Here is a 16860-nt window from a genome sequence, read left to right on the forward strand (position 1 = left end):
GAGAAGAAAAGTTAAAAACAAACATCTAACATGTTCCACTGATTTTTTTTTTCTACAAAATATTTTCTGTAATATAAAACGTGCCCAGTGGAAAGTATTTTAATATTCAAACGGGCTAATTGAAAACCCCAGCTCCACTGTTTGTTAATCTTCTACCCCAACCACTCTTTAATGCTTGTGGAACCTTCTTCAAGTTGCTTTTGAAGAGATTGAAATGTTTAGCATTTCCTCTTAACAGTATATAAAAATGATAAAATTCCATAGCAGGCTGACTTACATCAGTTAAGCCACAAACCTGATCAAACGCTTTTGGGCGGCTGGGCTGAGAATTACAGATTAGAGGATCATAACATTGTCAACAGGCTTTTTCTTCTTGAGGCAAGCCCTTTTAAACAGAACTTTGTGGGCACACAGTAGGCATCTAATAAATACTGTTAAGTGGAAGACTGAATGTCTTGGGTCAAAAAATCTCCCAGTTTACTGATGAGGGAATCCAAGACACAAGGAAGTCACGTAACAAGTCGCAGCTCTGAGACTGGAATGCGTGAGCTATCAGTTTCTAAAATTCTGCTTCCTCTCCCTCAGGAAGGAAACCAACAAGCACAGTAAAATAAGAAAACCATCAGGACTTTTCACTTTCTCTTGGAAGTTATTTGAGTAAAAGGAATTCTGAGAATTTCCCTTAGTCCACAGATAACAAAGATAAAAATATCAAGTTCATAAAAATAATATTTACCCTCTTTTGAAGTCTGAAATAAACCAGTTCTTCCATTTTTTGACTGTTCATTTTTAGTTTGTTGTGACGAGTAACCTTCTGGCAACTTGGAGCTATTAAACGGATTCTTCCTCTGCTGGGGACAAATATTGTTTATCAAACTTATTTTAAATGTCATGACAGCAACTCAGTGTTGGCAAATGCCTATTATCTTCAATTTTGATAGTTTTATCCCATAAACTCCATTATTTGGCATGTTTGAAAAACAGTTGTCCTGATTAATCTGCTTATCACAGAATTAGCATATATGCCATATAAAAATTATATAAAATATATGCAAAGCCAGAGTCCTACAAAGTTAGCTCAGAATCAGACACTTAAATCAAAATCCCACATTTTACAGGTGAAAAAACTTGGCCCCGGATATAGCAAAGACCAGATCGAGGTCAAAGGTAACTTGGGTCTCTAATCAGGTCAGAGTCCCACCAGTGATTCTTCTACCATGCCAGACTCTCAGTGTGCTAGATCACAATTGTACAAAATACAACTGTAATTGACCTTTCCTAAAGATTTTGAAGACATTTTAGGTATCTTGAAGTGCTTCATAGTCATTATTATTATCATCAATTCTAATGATAAAAATGGTATCAATAGAGGTTTTAAAAATTAATATAGGACCCAATAACAATGTTTACTGTCTACAGTTTAATACATTAGCAATTCTTTCCCAGAAGCAGATGTCTAACAGAGATTTAGGAAGCTATGCATAGGAATATAGGAATAAGGACTGACATGGAACTAACAAGCCTTATTCCATATGCTAAAAAGCAGCAGCACCAAAGAGCTTCAGACTTTTTACTCTCTAGGGCAAGAAATCTGGGTCTTCAACAATGCAGTGACATGGTATCCATCCACTTTTTCCACCATGAGAGTGACTTCTTAAACTAAATAGTGAAAATTACCTGTATTTGGTACCAAAAAACTGTACTACAAAATTCTCTTTATTTTGTGGTGCTTTGACACAGTGAGGAAAAATGGCATTCCTAACAAATACGAGATTTTCAAAATCTGGGCTCAATCTACCTTCTCTGGAGACACATTTGGTTTCCTTGTGTTTTCCTGGGACATATCAATCACAGTGGAAGCTGGATTTACCACATTGGAACTGCAAAAGAAACAATAATTCAGAGAATAAAACCTCACCTTTTGAGGAATTATAAATTACGCCTCTGAAGTGGAAAGCTATCAGCAGGCTAGGAGAGGAAGCTGGTGCAGAAGAATAAGGATTATCTAGAGAATGATTCCCTATCCCAGGGATAGGACAGCGCCAGAGTGAGAGTAAGGCAAGAGTGAGTAGAGACAAGTGAGGTGAGCAGGCTCCCTCCAGAACCACCACGCCCTTGGCTGTTGATTGAGAAGGGCAAAAGAGGGTCATGGAGGCCCTGGGTGGGGAGAGGAACAACCTGCTCAGACTTCCTGTTCCAGTGGTCTTGCCTCAGGCACAGGAGGTGAAGTCGCTATTGGCTGAAGCCTTCATGTCCTGTTACCACCACCAGTTCTCTCAGTGGCATCACAGAGTCAGGAGCTTGGAAAATACCTTAGTTTGTGGAGGTAGGGGTAAGATTCCTGCTTTTCCCCATGAAGCAAGGAACCAAAGGCCTGGAGAGGAGGGGAGCAGTTTGCCCCCAAGGCCACAGAACCTCAACCAAGATTATTGTCATTAAAACCATGGGCTAGATGTTCCTGCAGCCTCATTTCTTTTCTTTATCTCTGTACTTCAATTGCTATTTTTACACAATTACTCCCAAGAAAAGGCTGAGCTCTTGAAGAAGCCATTCTTCCTTTCATTACTCTCCTCATTGTTCCAGAAAGGCATTATAGCAGATGAGCAGAAGGATATAAAATACAGCCTGATTACATAGAGGCAAGAAAGAGGGAAATAGAGGATGGGAGGGAAAGGGGAGGGAACAGAATAGGAATGTATAATGGAGCCCGAATTAAGGCTAATACACACATTACAGGAGTCCTCCATTGCTGTAATAGGTGTGCACAAACTTGAATCAAGCTAACTAGAAACAGTGAAAAAAGAAATCTAGTCACTGATATAATTCAGTCTCTATATAATAAAAACAACCAATAGCTCAGAACCAGAAAGCAATTTCTCTTGAATGCCATTTTTAGAAGCCAGTGGGTAATATGAGGAACAACATCCATATAGTCGATGCTATGCTCAGTTTCTCAGAGTGTTCTGCATAATCTTCCTTAGTAAATAAAGCAGTCAGATAATCAGAAGACCTGAGCCAAGTGCTGATGGTTGGGGGTCTCTATGGAACACCCATCTTTTCCCACCATCTTTCTCCTTTCCGCTTCCCACTCACCTAACCCAAAGGATAAGCAGAGTGTCTATATCCTTCTCCCTCTGTTCCCTGGAATTCCAGTTCCTGTGCCTCCAGGCTGCCAGCCTCAACAGCCCATATTGCAAATCATGTAGTCCCTGCCTCCTAGAGATGAGGTCTCTCCCTTACTGAGCTGTATCTAGCTATGTATTTCATGTCTACTATGCAACCTCCTCTGTGTATACATATCTTACCTCACATAGTAAAGTGGGAGATCCCTCAAGAGTATCTCAAACATCTTTATATCCTCTGCAGTGCCTTGCACAGTGCCTGGTACATAACTGGTGAATAGCTAAATAAACGAAGGCCAGTTGAGCCAGTGCCAGGAGAAGCAGCAACAGATAGTAAGCAGGAGGCTGTCTTTTTTTTTTTTTTTTAATCCATGTTATTTGCCAAACTACGTGAGGCAGACTATTTAGGTATTAAACAAAATGTCTGTTTCCGCTATTCGGAAAGAAAAAGAGAGGAAGAAACAAAACAGTCAGAACATATGGTCAGACACTAAAATACTAGAAACACACAGGATTCATTAGGTTACCTTGTGGTTGGGATAGGGGCAAACTGGGATGAGGGGGGATACTCAGTTAAAGTTTACAGTCTGCTTAATAGGAAAAAGTTAAAACAAGAGTCTTATTGCCTCAAATTTTGTCTGAAAATGCAGCTACTTCCTAGTAGCTTTGTTTCTCTCAAGAGATACTATAATGTTTTGCTTGTCTCTCTTTTATTGGGCAATCAGTACAGCAACCACCTTATTCTCAATTGATCCTTGCATCACCTCTATGTTGCCTACCATTTTATCTATCATTCTCTCCATCTCACTTATGAAAAAACTGAGGTTCACAGAGGTTAACTAACCTGCTTGATGTCACAAAATTGGCAAAAGAGCTGGGGATTTGAACCCAGGTGTGTCTGACTCCAAAGGCAATCATGGTAATGGCTAGGCTATACTGCCTCTGGTTTCTTGCATTAAAGCGTGGTTTGTGGCAAGAGGACTGGAGGCAAGTCTGGGCGATTCTTCCCTCCCAGGGACTCCCACATTTGTCTCTTCTTTTCTACCTCTACTGACACCTCCTTTATTTGTGTCAACTCTATTGGCCTCACATTTGGCTCCCTGACTCCCAAGTTCCACTCTCCTAAACCATTCTACATTCTACCACTACGCTGGAATGGTCCAAAATGCAACTTTGGTGTTCATTACCTTTGCAGGATCCTCAAGGCCTGTGGAATGAAGTCTGAACTCCTCGGCAAGGTACTGGAGACCATCCACCATCTGCCCCAATATACTTTCCCATTCTTCCTTTCTGTTGACCTTTCATGCCAAACAAAATGGTCAATCTACTTACTGCCCCAGAAACTCACCTGACTCTGCTATTTCCACTTAACCTATTCCCCAGTCCCTCCCTGTAAGTGTTCTTTTTGCTTTCTTTGTCTACCCAAATCGTCCCTATCCTCTTCATGCCCAGTCCAAATCTCACCTCTTATATCAACCTGGCTAGGAGTACGTCTCTCTTGCCTCAATTATTGCAGCACATTTTATTGGTACTTTGGATTAGGAATTTCCTTTCTTCCTGGCACTATTTGCTATCATGTGGTCATATCTTCGTAAATCAGTGCATTATTTTTCCTAAGAGAATACAGAATAGAGCCAGATACTGTGTCTTCTGTTTCTTAGAATTCCTCTCAGAGGGTAGTAGACTGTGTCCTGAATATAAAAGATACTCCATACATTCCACATGATAAGATTTTTAAACTATGAAGCAAGCCAAATTCCACACCCTGTGTTCTGTAACTTTCCCTCAGGCACTCTTCAAAAAAGGACATTAGAAGCAGCACTCAGACAGAATTAGTTTACTTTGTTAAGAAGATTATTAAAATATTAGACTACGGTATTGGCATCAGGGTGCCCCTCCTAAAAGCATCTTCATTTTAATACAAGTCTTTGAAATCTTAACTAAAAAGAATAAATAACAACAGGAAGGGCCACTGGGGGAAGAGGTTTTACAGACATTTTAAAATTATACCACACAGGCAGCTGCCTGCTCTACCCAGCCACAAGGTGCTTCTATGCACATGCAGTCATTTAAAAAAGTTTTTTAACCTTCACCAGCCTTTCTCTGTAAAACAGGTAAAAATAATAGCAGATATGCCTTTTTCTGAGGTTTTTTGTTTTTTGTTTTCTGTTTCAGCTTAAATGTGGTTTATAGAATCAGAAACAAATTCTACAAGTGTTGTTGACTTGTTTTTTGGTTTGATCTCTCCCTTTGTACTGTGAGTTCCTTGGGGCCTCAAGCTGTGTCTCATCCCCAGCACCCAGAACTGTGCTGGCATGTGTTGGCACTTAATGAAGCATGAACAAATGAGCAAACAAATGAAGAAACGGCTCAGGGATGGAGTGAGGGAGGCAAATTAGAAAATATCTTATGTGAAGCACTTCAAGTCAGTATTTCTTTAAGTAAAATATTACTTGTGAGTATACATAGTTCTCCAGTGTTCCCACAGTTCAGGCTACAGAGTTGTTGAACACGCATATAAAAGTATGAGGCATTTTTATATCACAGTGAAACTATTCCTACTACAACTGATAGGAGTAAATCTGAGCTCTTATAGAATTAAGAATTATTATTTTAAGAGCTCAATATAAATGACTTTGTAGGCTAGGCCTCCAAGAAATGAAATCTTCACATTACTAGATTTGCTATCAATCCTAGGAAAAAATATCAGATGCATTATCTCAGATTGGTTCATCTCTACCCTGCCTTTGGGAGCAACCTAGGTACCTTACACTCATCTTAATACTAGGGGTAAATGCAATAGCTAATCCTTCTGGAGAGGGAAATCAATATCTACGAAAGACTTTCAGGAAAAAGAGCATTGTGGGGGAAAACTAAGAGCTAAAGATGTGACTTTGATTGGTTCCTATTCAACAGACAGTAAGAAGGAGACTGGTGTCAGAAGCATCCCTAAGGCACAGGCAATGAAGCACAAAGACTTACAAATAGTGTTTTAATTCTACCAAAAACAAAGTTAGGTGTAAACGCACAGTTTTTCTTCAAGGAAATTTATCATTTTCTTGCCATTTTACAGGTAAGTGCCCAGAAGAAAACCTGCCAATGCCATGGACTGAAATACCACAGTGAAGGGTTGATCTTGTTCTCCCTGAACTCATTTGGGAGACATTCTCTAGCGATGTTTGATTACTAGACATTACAAACCTCTGCAGCGGCCAAGCCTCCTTACAAGCCAAGGACAGGACATGGCCACGCAGAGGTTTACAGGCTACCTCCTGCAGTCTAGTTCTCCATCTTGAATGCTCTTCTCTCATAGCTATGCAAATCTGAGAGGACCCTCAAATTCTCCTCTATGTTTCTATAATCGCCAGGGCTTATGGGGACACTTCTGAAGTGAGAGCTTCTTAGTAAAACCAGAACAGACCTACTTTGATAGTCAGGAAACATTATACCTCATTTATGGACAGGGTTCTGACCTTCATGGGATGTCTTCATTCTGTACTCCCCACCTTGGCTCAGCCATGTCCTGTGGATTACTGTGTACATATTCAACAGTTATTTTCTGTTGTGGGGGGCACACAATGTGCTATCAGCATATGGTTCATGGACCAGTGCCCATCCATGCACTGTTTGTCACTGGTTCACAATGAGATAAGTACAGAAATGGAGGCTATGTGCTGAAGAACTATTTATAGCAAACATGCTCAATGGGCTTATCTTTTGCATGCCACTGTTGTTTTCTGTATTTTATTTTTCTAGTATTTATTTTCATTATATTTTATAAAAGATATCAATCTGTGATGATTAGAAATAAAAACTTTAAAATGAAACAAAACTAGTAATCCAGTACAAAGGGTTTATGAAGTGCTGGTCCAACCAACAATGCCCACCTGAAAAGTCTGTAACCAGAACTAGAAATGTGAGCATTCAGGGTTTTCCTTTTGCTACTCCAGAACAAGCCTTATTTTCTTCTCCTCTGCTCATAAACCTCTCTGCTTCCTTGTACTCCAGGTGCAAACAAAGGTGAGTTCAGAAAGAATGCAGGCAGCTGCCAATGCTTGACTACATGCTGGGTACCCACAGTGTTTTACTTCTTCATGTGTGGGACCCCACAGAATTGTGCCCACAACAGAAAGAAAGATGTTGCCACAGAGCCTATTAGCAAAACTCCAGAAACTACAATAACCAGCCTATCACCTTACACTCCCCAACTTCTGACTCCTGGCTAAGAAAATACTGACAGGTATTGAGTCATTCTATTAAAGTTCACTTAGTCTAAAAGTACAGGCCCCAAAATACACTTAACACACCCAGTTCACAAAGGTTAAAGTATAGGTAAGAAACATTGCAGGAACTGGATACTGAGTAAGGTAGTAGTTTCTAATATTGAAAGAAGCAAGTAAAAAATAGCCCATTCTAACTTCCTGGATAATTACCACCCATGGCATGTGTTATAGGATTGGCCTTTAATGAGAAAAGCATCCTGGATATGTCTAAGAGCTTTATTCTTGCCTTCTCAACCATACTTCATCCATGTAATAATAACAATTTTCATGCCACCGGAAAATGGACAATTTTCTTTCTTCCTGAGAAATGCTGAGTGATTCTCATACCTTGTTTCATTTAATCTCACAATATCCTGGTGAGGAAATTCTGTTCTGATTTACAGATGAGACCTGAAAGACTTGCCTGAAGTCACACAAGGAATGCAGAAAATAACGGAGATGCTAATCTTGAATACTATGTTATTAGCCTCAAGTTGAGGAAGAGTGGGAGAATACCCATCAGCCCCATGGTTCATGAAGAAAAAGTTAGGCTATGAGGACAGTGGCACCTCTGACCCTCAGGCCCATTGAGATAGAATAAGTTCCTGGAAGAAGGATGGAAAGTCTGACCCAGATAAAATGGGGCAATGAGCTATTTGTCTCTGATGCTCCCAAATCATCTCCTTTCCCCTTCTGTGGCACCTGCTCCCCCCTCCCTCAGCCGGTCAGTGCTCTAGTGCTCCCCAGTCCCCATCAAAGCCAGCTCTTAAGAGCTTCTCTCAGCTTCTTGGTGGTAAATATAAATAACTATGTTCTCTCTCTTTGTGTTTCTTTAACATGACAATATTTTAGGTCTCATCTTTCTTTATGAAGGAAGGCCTTCATTCCATTAGAGAGATTATAGGCAGGTGGCAAGTGGGGAGTCACCCAGGGGGACAGAATAGTGTGTCCTTCACACTCTTTCCTGGGCTTCCTGAAATATCTTATATATAGGCAAGAGCTCATGCTTCCATTTTTTGAGCACTTATTACGTGCTAATGGGCTGCTCTGGGAATTCTATATTCACTAGCTAATTAACTTCTCAGTAATTCTGCTAGCAAACTATTAATATTATTGTTCCCATTTTAAAGCTGAGGAAATAAAAGTCCAAGGAGTTAAGTCAGTACTACCATAAGGTCACATTATCAATTAGTGACTACTATTAAGGTGTTTTATCCCCAGCCAAGATGGCCTCTACAGACATAAAAGAATATTACAAATAGTCCCAGAGAGGAAACAGTGCAGCCTGACATTCATGGGAAACAAAATGATCCCCTTTCCAAATGGGAAATAGATAAATAAAGGGTACCCTTAGAGTACCCATAGAGTCAGTATTCCATTATCCATGTGATATAACTTTACTCATATTTTACTTTAAAATGCCTATTGGTACTTATATCATATACCCTCCCTGACACCTATAAACTATGCTAGAAATATCCCTCTTCCCAGGTGCCTCAGCCTTAGACCCTGATTCAGTGACATCCCACCAGTAAATTCATCAACTTCATCCCAGTTGGAGACTCTGAATTGAACTAACTTAATTGAGGAGCTCAGATAAAAGGCAACTGCCTCTCTCACTAAAGGGTAACAACTATGCCCTCAAGGAACAGACACCCATGAGAAGATCCTTAAATACCTAAAAACAAATCATTATGGCTCAAAAGGTTTATAGCAATGTAGCCCCACAATTGGCTGCATCTCAGCAAAGATGTGCAAATGTACATTTTGATTGGTCAGATAACAACATGTAGGAAAAACACCAAAAAACCCCAAGACTAAAATATTGAAGATAATCTATATCCTTAAGAGGCATTTACTGAGTATCTATCATGCCAGGTATTCTACATACCTTATCACTAATTCTTGCCATAGCTTTTCAGGTATATATTATTGTTCCTAGCTATAGTTAAGAATATAGACTCAGAAAGGTTAAATGTCTTGCCCATAGTCAAATGGCTAATAAACGGCAGATTCAGGAATTGAATTCACATCTATCTGGTTCTTGTGCTTCAGCTTCTTCCATTGCACTAGGCTGTTACAATCTGATCATAGTTTATCTTTTCCCTGAAATGACTTATTCCTTGATATTCATTTTGAAGTACCTCTTCATTCCACTCTAAGGAGAAATCCATGGGAGAAATAAAAACAGCTCTTGCTGGTGCTGTAAGAAATCACCACTTAACATTTTTATTTTATTTAAGACGTAGATTTGTTGGAAATTCTGGAAGCTGAGAAAGAGTACCACTTGGGCTTCATCTGCATCGGGGCCCAGAACTGTCTCATACACTGCCCCTTCCCCATGCCCATGACCCCAGTCTGGCATTTGTACTCATAGCCTGCCATTCTGCCCATGTGACACCCCAGGCCATGAAAGCCACATGCAGCAGCTCTCCCCAGAAGCTTTGCCTTACCTCGGGCTTGCTGCTGCTGCATCTTCTTCTGGCTCTTCTACAACGCCAGCCAGCTCTGGAGGAAGGAAAGTATCTTTGTTGACATTATTCACCCAGCTTTCCTTTGCCCCATTTGCTCTGTCTTTACTCTGCTCAGCTGAAACAGGAAACAATAAAGACAGGAAGGTTATCTCTCACCTCCATGATCTACAACTCTCTTATCAGCTCTTATCACTGAAGGCTTGAACCTGAACCTCAGGCCTTCCCAGTGCCAAGGCAATCACTGGGTCTAAGTAGTTGATCAGAATTACATCTAAGAAAGATGTCAGTAAATTCCCACGACGTTAGATTTCCCCAAGCAGAGTCTCCTGAGAGAATGAGCATACCTTTAAATGTGCGAGTAACTCCAGAGACCATTAAAGCAAAATTCTGACTGCCTCTAGGTTAATCTGAACTGAGTTGGGGTCAGGTCTAAATGTGCATGGCCAGGGGATGCTCAGGGCAGGAAGTCCTCAGTGGGATAGAAGCACCATCATTACGAAGCATTTACTGAATAGCTACAATGTGTTCAAATATCTTGTACGTGCTCTAAGATACAAAGGGGAACAAATGATTATGGTCTAGGAATGTCTTCCTCCGCTGCCTTCTCCTCCTCCCCACAGTCTCTACAAATCCAAAACTACATACTCTTCAATCCCAGCTCAGATGTCAGAGCCCCCATAAAACCTCTGTGCTCCTGCTTCAGAAAATAACCTCTTTTGCCTCTGAACATCCAGCACTCACTCTTTACCTGAACATCTCTGATAATTAGCATCAACTGAATGATAACTAACTACCAGGCACTGTGCTGAGTTCTTTGCATGCATTATTCTATGAGGTGAGAGCTATTTTCCAAGTATACAGATTTGAAAATTGAGGATCAAAAAGTTCAAGAAACTTGCCTAAGGCCACAGAGCCAGTAAGTACCCAGAATACTTTCATCAATATTAAGGATGAAGCAGTGCTGGAGCTTCCAGTTTCCAAATACCCACATTCCAGGAGAGTATCCCCCAACAGGTCCTGTTACACGTAAGTCTAGTTTCTTCAACTGCAAAATGGGGTCACCTGGTAATAACCAGTACCCCTCAAGATTTCTGAAGGTCTGGGTGATTTTGAAAAGCAAGAGGGCTACAAACAATGCACTGTACGTACTAAGCAGTCAGTACTTACCTGCAACGAGTATGGCACTAATTCAGAAATATTTTGAAATCCTGGCTCTGCCATTTGCCAATTATATAATCTCAGGCAAGTTACTTAACTTCTCTGAGCTTCACATGTCCCATGTATAGAATGGGGGAAATAATGCCTACCTTACAGGATTACTGCAACAATTAGAAATAATAGAGATTAAACACCTATCCTATTTTAGATGCTCAAAAGGTGATAGCTATTTTCCTTATTGAGTACAAGGTAGACCTTGACAAGGCTTTACATGGACTAAGCCAGAGTTAATTAGAGAGAAGGTAACCAGTAAGTATTTAATGAACTCAACAGAATTTTAAACAAGCCCTCAAAATATTGCCTTCGCCAGGCATGGTGGCTTATGTCTATAATCGCAGCACTTTGGGAGGGTGAGGCAGGAAGATTGCTTGAGGCCAGTAGTTCAAGACCAGCCTGGCCAAAATAGTAAGACTCTATGTCTATTAAAAAAAAAAAGACATAAAAATAGTGCCATGATATAAGGAATATGCACTATCATAGTAACCCCCCTGGCCACAGAAACCATGCTACAAGCCCATGTGGGGTGGGATGCTGGCTGCCTTTGCCACTTTTAAATGGGCATTGTCATGATAGTATAAATCCCATCAATTCAGTAGATGGGTGGAGAAATAAAGATTTACCCCCAAACCTTTAGGTAAAAGTGGGTTTTTGGTTGGTTGGCATTTTTATTCTCCCCTTCTTTTGACTTTCACTTTTAAATGTTACTATTATAGGCCACAGGCATGACAGGCAATGAGCAGGTGAAGAACCAATGGAAAAGTGTTTTAAAACTCCTGTGTTAGCTAACAGGATCTTGAATGTATCACTGTGGTCCACAGAGAAGGCTGGAGTAGGTAGCAAAGAGATGCTGTGTCAGCTACTACAGCCTCAAAACAAAGTTGACGTCTCTCTGGACTTTAAACTTGTTTCTATACAGCTTAATTTATTTTTGTTCAATCAAATAAACAAGAAGGTTTTCCCATTTAAAAAAATGCCTTTACAGTCTCTTAAATAATGTAATTGGTTAATTAAGAAAGTACTACCATATGTTAAGATCACTGAACAGAGAGGCTGATATCTTTTTGTCTAAGCCCTTCATTTTACTCAGAAGATTCTGAATCTTCAGAGTTAAAAGCCAAAGAAGAGGTGGTAGATCCCTTACAGGCCCCAACTATCTATGCTATTATAATTCAACAGGGCACCTAAAGGGCTTCCTATGTTCCTCTACACCACACTGAGTCACTTAGCTCTGCCCTCATCCATCCAAATCCAAGGCAAGGGAATTTTAAACTAGAGGGCCACACATTATGAAAAGTGTACATCCAAATGATTTCCATCAGCAGATTTCTGACACCATTCCCTTCTCCCAGCTCCTCCTTCCCAAATGAATGCTGGTTGTAAATGCACTAGCCAAGTCAACTCACCTGCTACCTGGGGCCTCTTCTTTCTCATAGATGCTCTAATGATATCTGCACCATGGATTTTGTCCCTGTGCCTTTTTGCCTTGGCTTCATAAAACCATTGGCCACTCATATTCTTCAGCTGCTGGTCATCCTTAATTTTTTCAGGCAAATGTCTACAAAAGGAAAAGAGCTTTAGTTTGCTGAGAACCCACAGTAAATAAATGAGTTCATTGTGACACTGCATAAAGACATGTGTAAACATACAGCTAAAATGAAGCTTTAATATTTCAGATGATCCCAGAAACTTCCCAGATGACTAACAAATGTATGTTCGTCTTTGAAAAGTCAGAGAAGACAAGGCCAACATTTTTTCAAATAAAGGTTTAATCCACGATTCCTGTATGATGCCTGAAATTTCTCAAGAGCAAATTCACTTTTTGGCTGCATTCTTCAGTGTCTGCTGTTCAAATGCAAATACCCCAGGGAGGGATAATACTGTAGGCTTCCCTAAACCTTGGTTTCCTTATCCGTAAAAAAGCATTAGTAATAGTAACCTTTGGACTTTAAAACTGGGGTTTCTATGAGGTTTAACCAAGTGAATTCATTTGATAGCTCTCTGCACCTCCCTGGCACCTAATAAACACTGGATGGGGTAGTCATTAGCTTATCAGTCTTTCCATTTTGCGTGATATGAGTTTATCAGAGACTTTCCTGGAAGCCTGTGGAGGAGGAGTGATGTCTCTGATGCTTATTATTAGGGAAAGGAATCCTAAAAAGGCTGCTGGAATCAGGGAAGACCAAAATTGAGGAGGAGTGTGTACAGGCAAGTTCCATTTGTGCAGATCCTGCATTTAACAGTTTCACAATTATTCATGCTTACTGAAAAGCTAAAACCTAAAGAACAAACAAGATAGTCTGCCCTCCTAAAACTTCCCTAAAATCTTTGTTCTAACTGACAAGTCTTAACCTTTCCATCTCTCTATCCATCTCAGTAAAACAAAAAAATCACAAAATCTCTCTTGTTTATAGAGATGTACTTAGAATAAAGTGGAATAAAAGCTGTAAAGGAACACTATACTCTTGGAAGATAATGCGCTACATAAATCCAAGAGGGTTTTAAGATAGTCATTCAAACTAATATGCACTCTTCCTCAATTAGCAAATCAAAGTGCTTCAGGCAGAGAATGTGAATGGGCCAAGGTGGTAGCAGCGCTGCATGTAAGGGTTGCACACAGGCATACCTGGGAGTGGGAAAATGAGGGGGAGCAGTTATCCCAGGTCTAGCAAGAATGTCTCCTCTCTCCCAAGCGTGCCTGGAGAGTGTCCTTCCACCCAGAGTAAACTGTTAGAGGAACTTCCTCTCTTTGTCAGACAGCCCATCTGTAAACCCTAACAGGGAGAGCGTCATCGCTTCATAGTTCTCAGTCAGCAACAGGATCATGGTTTTTATTAAATGTTCCTAATGGTTTGACACTGCTTTCAACACTGTTTTCAGCAGAGCAAACAACTGCTGGTTAACCTTTGCTTTCTCCTCCAAAAAGGACCAAGTTTGAGTTCAATTCCAGAATGGAGAAGTTCTTCTACTTCTCCCTGGTGAGTTCCTGGGGGCAGGGTCTGTACTCAATACATCTTTGTTTAGTGTCTGGAAAATAGGGGGTATTTATTCAGTTCTTGCAGAGTGGAGGAGTATCAGATGAGGCTCTTGACCACGTAAAAAGGCTTCAGGTTACTTTTTCAGATTCATTTTTCCAGCACTCACGCCCATACCCCACTTGCCAGCAGGCTCGGCTTCTTACAATTCTCCAATGCTCTTCTGTGACCTCTGTAGATGACAGAGGCAGGAAGTTGTGGCAGAAAGACTCTGGGTTTTCAAGGCTCCCCAAATTACATCCAAATCTCAGTTCTGACCCTCCCTAGATGGGATCTTGGACAGTTTACCAAACTCCTCTAAGCTTTAGTCTCCTAGTTTTTAAGGATCAGGGAAAATAAGACCTACCCTCCAGGACTTCTGAGATGATTGAGATGTTTAACTGAAAGTACTTAGTACTGCCTAGATCCTGGTACAAGGCCAGTTAATGTGAAGTCTCATGGGATGTCTTTCCCTCACTTCTCTGTCCAGCCCGTTGCTCCTCATCCTTCAAATCCAGCTCAAACACTGCCTCACTGGGAAGATTTCCCTAACTCAGGAGGGCACAGTTATCACAGTTTCTCCTTTTCCACTGCTCCCACAGCACCTCCACTTCAGTCCTTACTATATCACATTCCAATGATCTGTTTGCACATCTGTTGTACTCACTAATCTGTGGTCTTTGCAAACTCCTTGCAAGTGAGGACTATGTCTTAACCACCTTTGTAACGCCAGCACCTAGCACGGAGCCTGGAACAGACCTGATACCCAATAACTGTCTGTTGAGTGAATAAATCAAAGAACAAATAAATGCTCAGCAGCCATCCCGTCTGAGTCAGGCAAGAGATCAAGAAGATCCCGTCACTGCTGAGATTAAGTGAACCTCAGACCCCATCACAATGATGGTGTCTCCTCCTGATGCAGCAGGACATGCTCATCTCTCATCAGAACAGGAAAAAACATCATGAAATGTGGTGTCGGTCAGCATTCTTGTTGAAGGAGGCCACAAACCCTTATAGCAGAACAACACCCAATTTCTTTTCATAAGATTGTTTATTTTTGTTTTTCAACTAAAATGCACTTTGTGGGGATTCTTGTGCAAACCTTGATCTGTTCCTGCCTAAATGACTGTCTGTAAGCCCACGATCAATGCACAATGAGCACAGGTTGTGCATCGAATCCCTGAATCAATGGCCCCTACAAAGGCTGGTAGCCGTTGTAGTAAGGAAAGGGTTTCTGGCTCACTTGTTTTAAAGCGGCAAAAGAACAGGAAATTCTTTCAAATGTAGTTAAGTGCCACTTACATATTTCCTTACATGACTATCACTACTAGGTTTAATAATCAATTTCTTTTTCTATCTTAGTCACTTGTAATATTTCGTAGATAAATCCATATGTATAACATCAAAGTTTAAGTTTTGTAAAGATGTAGATCATTTTTAAAATCCCACTATCTAGTGCTGCTGTTAAAATCTTCTCGTTTTCCAGCCCATGTTCATCTCTCATTTTTTTCTGAACTCTAATTACATCAACCAAATAAGCATTTCATTCTCTAATTATCATACCATCTAGAAGAAGAGAGAAAGGCGTAAGTTTCTTGGGACCGACATTTATCCTTTACCATCCTCTCCATACACACACGTTATGTTTAGCAGAGAGTTAAATAGAGAGAAGATGCTCAGTAAACACCGGTGGGCTGGTGGGCAGAAGTGAGGGCTGAAGAAGAGCACTCAATCCAGAAAGTACACTGGCCTGCTGGCCTCCCAGGTGGGATGTCCTGGTCATTCTCTCATTCATTCTCCCATTCCTTCAGCTAGCACACAGTATCTGCTTTGTGCTGAACCACACATCTGACACTTAACAAGCCTCTTATCATTTCATCCTTACAATTTCACCATGTTGTTCAAAGAATTTCATCCATTGCACAAGATGGCCATTTTACCTCTTCTGTATGCTAAAAGCCATATCTAAGCCCTGTCTATTTGTTCACTGACTCATTAATTCCCATACCAGCCATCTGCTTCGAATCGGACATTAAAAATTCTATCTACAGCCCTAACTGTCAATGTCAACTCCTTTTCATGCCAAGAGTGTGAGCACTTACAGAGGAAAGCCAGAAGAGCAGAAATGCCCTCTGGGCTGGATTCAACACCTTTGCCTTCAGCCTACCCCTTTTCTCCTTGTGCTCACTTATGTACACCTCAGCTTCCAGCTACTCAACAGGACTAGGCAAAGCTCGAACATCATCTGCAGGACCTGGTTGATAGTATCTAGTCAACTGTGGACAGCTGCTGGCCAGATAGGTTGACTGGTCCATTCTCCAGCCTTTCTTTTTTCATCTTGCCCAGAATATACTGGGCAAGATGTTTAGACTGTGTGATTTGGAGGTGCTCTCAGATGTTTGTTTTGAATGTGAGAGCTGAAAGGTACCTTAGATAGTTACAAATGGCCCCACTTTCTAGATAAAATGATAGAAGCCCAGAGAAGTGAAGAGGCTTGCCCAAGGTCACACAGAGCTGGCAGCAGAAGCCAGCCTGACTCCCAGCCAACACACTTTCTACTACCCAATCCTGCCTCAGAGAGCCAAACATGATTTCGGTTTCTAAGATGGCTGTCACACTTCACTCTTCCTCCTAAGGAACTCAATCTTTGATGAAGAATCTGAAAACCAACATGTGGGAAACAAACTGCAAACCTTCCTTACAGTGGAAAACAAGAAATATCCACCTTTTACATGACACATCATAGATCTCTGCAGTCTGCTGAGAGGCAGCA

The 16860-nt window shown here is 40.8% G+C and overlaps 1 protein-coding gene across 10 annotated transcripts in view; it reads right to left on the reverse strand.

The window, feature by feature from the left end:
- SYTL2 (synaptotagmin like 2) overlaps window positions 1-16860 on the reverse strand; it is a 118775-nt gene that overhangs the window by 38207 nt on the left and 63708 nt on the right. For 4 of the 10 annotated variants that reach the window (XM_032167072.2, XM_032167070.2, XM_032167067.2 and 1 more), the window contains exons 3-6: window positions 12480-12631; window positions 9838-9973; window positions 1799-1880; window positions 737-848 (exon numbers count right to left, since the gene is read on the reverse strand). In XM_032167072.2, the coding sequence (XP_032022963.1) occupies window positions 737-848; window positions 1799-1880; window positions 9838-9973; window positions 12480-12631 (482 nt within the window). Of the gene's footprint in view, window positions 1-736; window positions 852-1798; window positions 1881-4309; window positions 4357-9837; window positions 9974-12479; window positions 12632-16860 lie in introns of those variants that run through there. The other 6 variants (XM_032167071.2, XM_032167069.2, XM_032167066.2 and 3 more) reach the window with 3 other exon arrangements.

The sequence above is a fragment of the Hylobates moloch genome, unplaced genomic scaffold (genome assembly GCF_009828535.3).
Source record: "Hylobates moloch isolate HMO894 unplaced genomic scaffold, HMol_V3 SCAFFOLD_11, whole genome shotgun sequence".
Taxonomy (NCBI): Eukaryota; Metazoa; Chordata; class Mammalia; order Primates; family Hylobatidae; genus Hylobates; species Hylobates moloch.